Source organism: Hydractinia symbiolongicarpus, chromosome 5 (genome assembly GCF_029227915.1).
Source record: "Hydractinia symbiolongicarpus strain clone_291-10 chromosome 5, HSymV2.1, whole genome shotgun sequence".
Taxonomy (NCBI): domain Eukaryota; kingdom Metazoa; phylum Cnidaria; class Hydrozoa; order Anthoathecata; family Hydractiniidae; genus Hydractinia; species Hydractinia symbiolongicarpus.
Window position 1 is genome coordinate 23050900 of NC_079879.1, and position 6274 is coordinate 23057173.

Sequence of the window (6274 nt, forward strand, 5' to 3'; positions counted from 1 at the left end):
ATTTTAACACATGGTGCATTCAAGTTAACTTTAGGCGTATAAAACTGTTAAGGCTGTGTTAGTCCACGTTAAACTTGCCCTTGGGGCTCTTCAGAGCCTTTGATATGCTGACGGCGTAGCACCGTGCAAAGCCGTCTCGTCATTACATCATAAGTGCAATAGATTTGAAATCAAGGTTGGCTTCGCATTTAAATGACCACCGCAAATGTTTCGCAGTGTTTTGTTAACCACATGCGTGTTGGTATTCCAAATGAAAGTGTTCGTAGAGATCAGACTGTAGCAGATAAGTGTCTCTTGTCAATGTATGAAGGTGGTGACGTTTGAATGCTCTACATTGCGGTGTCAACAACAATGTCAATAATGTGTTGTTTATCGGATACAACGAGTGCTATCATAAGTTTGCTATCATATTTCAAATAGTGTCATATATTTTGACAAATATGAAACGATCTCGCATCTTTTAACTGATTTTGTTCTATTTATAAAGTTGACACGTGTTAGTGACCTCGTTTTCAAAGGAAAAATATGCCCTGAACGAGGCATAATATCAAGCGGACATTTCTATACGAAAGAAGTGTACTGTAAAGGTCAAGTAAGCTTTGATTGGAATATTGAAATACTTGAATAGCTCGGAATGAGTTCAGGTAAATAGTAAAATCATAAGTTTTAGAAATGATGCGCTTACCGAGTTGGCTGATAGTTGGGGGAAGGGGGAGGGGGTAAAAGGTCGATCGATTTGATGGCATTAAAACTTTAAAAAGGCATGAAAAGACAAAACATTCTCAAAATAGCATAATAATGACTGTTCTGTGAAATATATACAGTACAATAAAAGACCAGCTCCTTATGTTCATCATACATTAATTATATATAAAAACTACAACCATCCATAGGATGAAAAATATACCCACGGTCACACGCAGTTAAAATAAAATTAAGTTTTTGCGTACAAAGATAGAGGCATTCGTAAATCCATGACACGCAAAAAAGTGAATTCGTTTCATAGAAAGTTGAAAATAATTCATATTTTAATTTTCTTTTTTGACAAAAAACTTGAAACTATATCAAAGTTGTCATGGTTACGGAAATATATTTTGACTCGATCATCATTAAAACCTATGATTAAAAATATCAGCAAGCATTATTCCCAGAATAATATTTCTACAAGTAAGAAAATAAATTGTTAAATAACAATGTCATAAAATAAGTGTAGTGTAAATTGTGCCTACCTAATGTAAATGTAGACCAAACACTATAGGATATCTTTTTATTATATCTACAAAGACGAACAAATGCTCAAAAAAAATTTGTTTTACTTGGTTTCTCTTACTACCTTTCCAGCGCAACTTTGAATATGATCGTCAGTTAATCGAGTCAAACAGGTCCCGGTCACGCGCACTCTCATTCCCATGATCGTCGGTTAATCGAGTCAAACAATTTTCAGTCATGCGCACTCTCATCTCATCTTCCAGTTTAATTCTTCGCCATTTGGCTCGTCTGTTTTGGAACCATGTTTTTACCTGTCGTTCTGTCAAGTCAAGTGTTCTTGAAAGTTGTTTACGCTCTTGTGGTGATATGTACTTCTGTATACTGAAAACTCTCTCCAACTCAGAAGACTGGGTATGCGAAAACCGAACTTGACCGCCCTTACGGTTTTCGTCATCAATCTCGTCGTCGGTTGTCGTCGATAGAAATGTCGGTTTTAAAAGATGGGTGGTGTAACCTATAGCAAAAAGTCATTTTCAGCATTAACATGACCGATTTAAAAAAAAATCACGTACTTATTTTACTGTTGCGAGAGTTCTTAGTTCCCAGTCTCATCTGTTTTGGTGACAGTTTAACAATAGGTTAGCTATACAAAAGGCGCGCTATTTCAATGACATGCTGAGTGTAAGCCGCTAAAAGAACGGTTTAAGGAAACGATCACTCATCGAAAGTATTGATAGCGTTTTTATCCATTGTTTGCCTTGCTTAATATTTATTGACGTCAGAATGAGGTGTTACAAACTAAAGTCAATACATTAGAACAAACAAAAACACAGTCATTTGGAATTTGGAGAATGTCGTTAAAACGGAAGCCTTCAAGTGGATGTTGATTCTTCTCTGAATGACCTTGTTCACAACAATCCTCTTATCGCTCTGCACCACTTCACAACGCGGTTGATTAGTTGAAGTTATCTACAAAGTATCACCGCAGGCCACTTCACGTACATAATATGTTGCAGAACAAGATCAAAAACAAACCGAGTTTTCGGCATATAAACAACTGTGATAACGTTTATAACGCTCGACCGAGTTTGGCACGCGCCGTTATATATATAATATGGCATTTGCCTACTCGAAATTGTTTCAAATTCGCTTCCCCATATTGACATGTTATCTAGGCGTCTTATAAACAATCGATAGTCATGTCTCCAAGAAATCATTAAATCTAACATCAAAATATTTACTTTGAATGCGCGCCATATTTAAGTGCGTGATTACGCGTTTTATGTCTTATGAGAAGACCGTTATATTGATGACTATTTGTTTCATGTTATTATTTTTCACAGTTTTGGTTTAAATAACTTTGTTTTTGTTATTACTTATCTTTTTACTTCTATGTGCATATAATATAAGAAATATTTCCCCTTCATTCATTGAGTTGTGCTGAGACATATTTATCCAGAAAAAAAATAACGGGAATAATTGAAAAACTAAGGTAACCTTGGGGCGCGGTTTTGGAAAAAAAAACAAAAAAAAACAAGCAAAATAACAAAAAATATGCAAAGAACTTTCATTTTTAATGTCTAGGAAATTTGAAATTTAAAGATAGCTTTTATCTTTGTTACTAAGTTAAGACTTTTTCAATCATCAAAAATATGTTTTTTATCGATTTTTACAAAAAAAATTCTGACCTTACCAATGAAGTATGAAGTATGAAAAATCACAATTTAAAGTATAATAATATTTACTGGTTATCGCACTGTGCTGAGAAAAATACTGGAAAATTTTTTTGATTTTTTATGCTGTTCATTTGCATATCTCACGAGCGAGTGAAATATATGAGAAATCAAAAACGAAAAAAATATGACTGTATGGTTCGAGAAAAAGTTCGATAACTTGTTTATTATATAAACCAAGCATAAATTATTGCTTTTGGGTTCATCGGTCACATTATTGTTCAATTTCAGGCATGGTTCATTAAGTTCTCTGCTCAACAGTGAAAAAAGTTATTTTAAAATAATATTTTTTATCGTGCAATTTAATTCATGATAAATTTCTCTATTTTGAAGAATCGAATTGAACGAAAGTTTCTTTTAAAGTGTTATAGATCTGTCTGAAAGAACAGAACTATATATTCTCGTCGGCGGAGAGCACTCTCATGACAATTTAAGGATTTAATGCGAACAAAAGGATAATAAACCGTGCATATTTTGGAATCATCAATTTCCCGAAAAGTTCTTGTTTTTTAGGAAAACAATTTTAATCAATTTATTTAGTGATTTTTGTGAAAGTTACTTTGAGTTCGAGTTATTGGTGTTGTAAACACTTCAAAACTCAATTTATTTGAAAATTTTGTCCATATATTGGTCAATTACAAAAGTAAAATCGAATATTGCAATGGGAAGAATTTGAATTTTCACTGCCCTCTCCACACATTTGCAACAAGAAAAAATGATCACTTTACTATAAAAATTATACAGAAAAAAAGATTTTTTTATGAAATATGTTTTTAAAATATTTCAAAATGAAAAAAAAGAAGATAATTTCACACGTTTCATACGGATTGTTAGTACATTCTATTCTCCTTAAAAATTGTAATCATCTTTTCAAGTTTGACAAAAATTCGATAAAGCACCCTTGCCAAACCAGACATATTTTATTTAATATGCTATAATTAACCTCTATTCAAAGGTCCAAAACATATAGGAGAACAAAAATTGAGAAACTTTGGCGGTTACAACAGAACAATTAATTTAAGAGTTTGCACGAGCTGTAAGAAAAAGATGTTTAGACGGAAAGTAAAATAAAAATAGAAGAATCACCTTCTCGTTCACTTGATAAGGAGGAATTCCAACTTCTTGAGTAAGGAGATCCACGGTCAGGACTTCGTCGTCTTGGATAATGTGAAAAGTGCGTTGGTGAATGTGGCGCTCTGCTCATAAACCACGATTCCATCGTTTGTCGGTTAAATATTTCCGATGGCGACCATGAAGATGACGTTGGTGACGGCGACGGAATAACTTCAACATCTGTCGAGTATGGTGATAACGGACTGTTATATGCTGACGTCAGCAACGGTAAAGATCTTGGTCTTTGATAATGGTTTCTTTTTAGCCAGTGCTCGGTTTCATGGTGTCTGTATTGGTATAAAGTGTTGTAGAAGTTCTCTGAAGTTTTCCGACACGAGAAATCTTCTCGCCTCCAGCTTTCGCACAAGTCATCTTCGTGGTAAGAATTTTCTGAACTGGACATTGTTTTCTTTAAAATATCAACATCTTTTTTTAAAATATTTTCAATACTAAATCTTGATGAGAATTGATTGCGCTCTACATTATTCTTATAATAATTTTCCATATCTGTGTTTATTATTTTTTTTATAAAGAATAAATTCTCCTCCACCCGGCTGTCCTCTCGAGAGAATTTTCAACAAATGATCATCACAAGTTTCGCACATATATTTGTGAGAGGAAGCCACTTGAACTTGAAGAGGTTTTATAGTTCTTAATAATCTCACTTGTATGCCAAAAATATTTGACTATCCCTTAAAGCGTCTTTATTTAAAGATAAGAAGTATTTGTCTCGAATGTTTACTTTTGTTTTGTAAAATACCACCGTCATTATTGAGACAAAAGAGACAAACAATAAACGTTAAACAGCGTGCAGAAACTCGCCAAACACATATCTAAATGATATTACTAACGTTTTTTACCACTCTTATTCAAATAATAAATTGCTTTATCATATTATTGTTATGTTTATTTTTTCATGTTTTTTTTTAATTTTTTCTTTTTGCGATCGAGTGACGCTTTTTTCTCATGTTTCTCTCAGTAAATGAAGTCATCAGGATAGCGGATGTTGACTGTACTATATATGCATGGGAAAATGTTAAAATTGGAAATTATAACGAATGTATATTTGAAATTTTCCATTTAACGATCTCTAGTGGACCCTCATTATTTTTGACATTTTTTACACCTTAATAAGGAAATGCTTTAGCTGTGATAAACAGCAACGCTTTTTATAACTACATAATATTGTTACCGTTACATGCAGAGATTGTAAAACAGTTTTAAAAAATATTTGGGTTGTTTTCACAAAACACAACTTCGATCCCAGGACTATTTACTTATCTTAGTTCAAAAAGATAAAACCAAAGGCGTGAAATGCCACAAAAAAGGACTTTTTAACATTTTCTCCCACTTCGCAAAGTTTGCCATAAATATTTTACGCAAACGATTTTGGTCAATTCGTAATAAGTTATTAAAATTAGAATTAATTAGAAAAAGTTAAGAAGAAATAATTAGAAGAAAATTAATTTATAAATTCTAGGCGGTATTAATTATGCGTATTTGTGGCAAACGTTATAACATAAACAATCAAGAAAATTCTATTGGCTAATCAATTATAACACGTGGGAGTATATGACCTATCAAACATTGACATTAAATAAACAAAACTCCACGTTCGGGGTGGTAAAAAACAACTCGAACTTAAAGTTATTCATTTAAAATCAATTCATAAAAACTCGATCCAACATTATCAAATTCATTGGGTGCCCCAAGTTTGGCATTCGCAAACAATTGGAGTTGCTAAAACAAAAAGTTTTTTGAATGAAATGAATGGAGAAAAGGTATTGACACAAGCAATAGTTATCATTGTCAATATTTCACCTTATTTGAGCAATTATAACAGAACTGTGCCAAATTTTCTTTCAATCTTTACGACCGTTACTAAGCCGATAAAAATAAACAACAAATTAAAGGTATGATGAGCAGATATGTCAACAAACACAGAAGCTTCATGGTTAGATCAACTTCGTACCTAACCTTAATCTCTTTTTCCTTGGATATTGAGGGTGGTGGATACATCGATTAAAATTGTTGTTAAATGAATCATATTGACGAAAAAATTGAAATAAATATGAATAATACTTATGAAATGTGAAATTAACGGTGTACAATTTGACCAGTCTTATGACTATGATTTGACACTGTTAAGCATGCGCAAGACGACGACGCTATATTAGGGATCTGTACATAGCAGTATTATTTTAGATTCATGCAATATA

At 32.7% G+C, this 6274-nt stretch overlaps 1 protein-coding gene across 1 annotated transcript; it reads right to left on the reverse strand.

Moving 5' to 3' along the window:
• Positions 1-788: 788 nt before the first annotated feature.
• LOC130645463 (hematopoietically-expressed homeobox protein Hhex-like) lies at positions 789-4838 on the reverse strand. Its single transcript, XM_057451461.1, has 2 exons — positions 4029-4838; positions 789-1723 (listed from the first exon to the last, which is right to left on the reverse strand). The coding sequence occupies exons 1-2, from the start codon at positions 4558-4560 to the stop codon at positions 1362-1364; spliced, it is 894 nt and encodes a 297-aa protein (XP_057307444.1). The 5' UTR covers positions 4561-4838; the 3' UTR covers positions 789-1361.
• Between the last annotated feature and the right edge of the window lie 1436 nt (positions 4839-6274).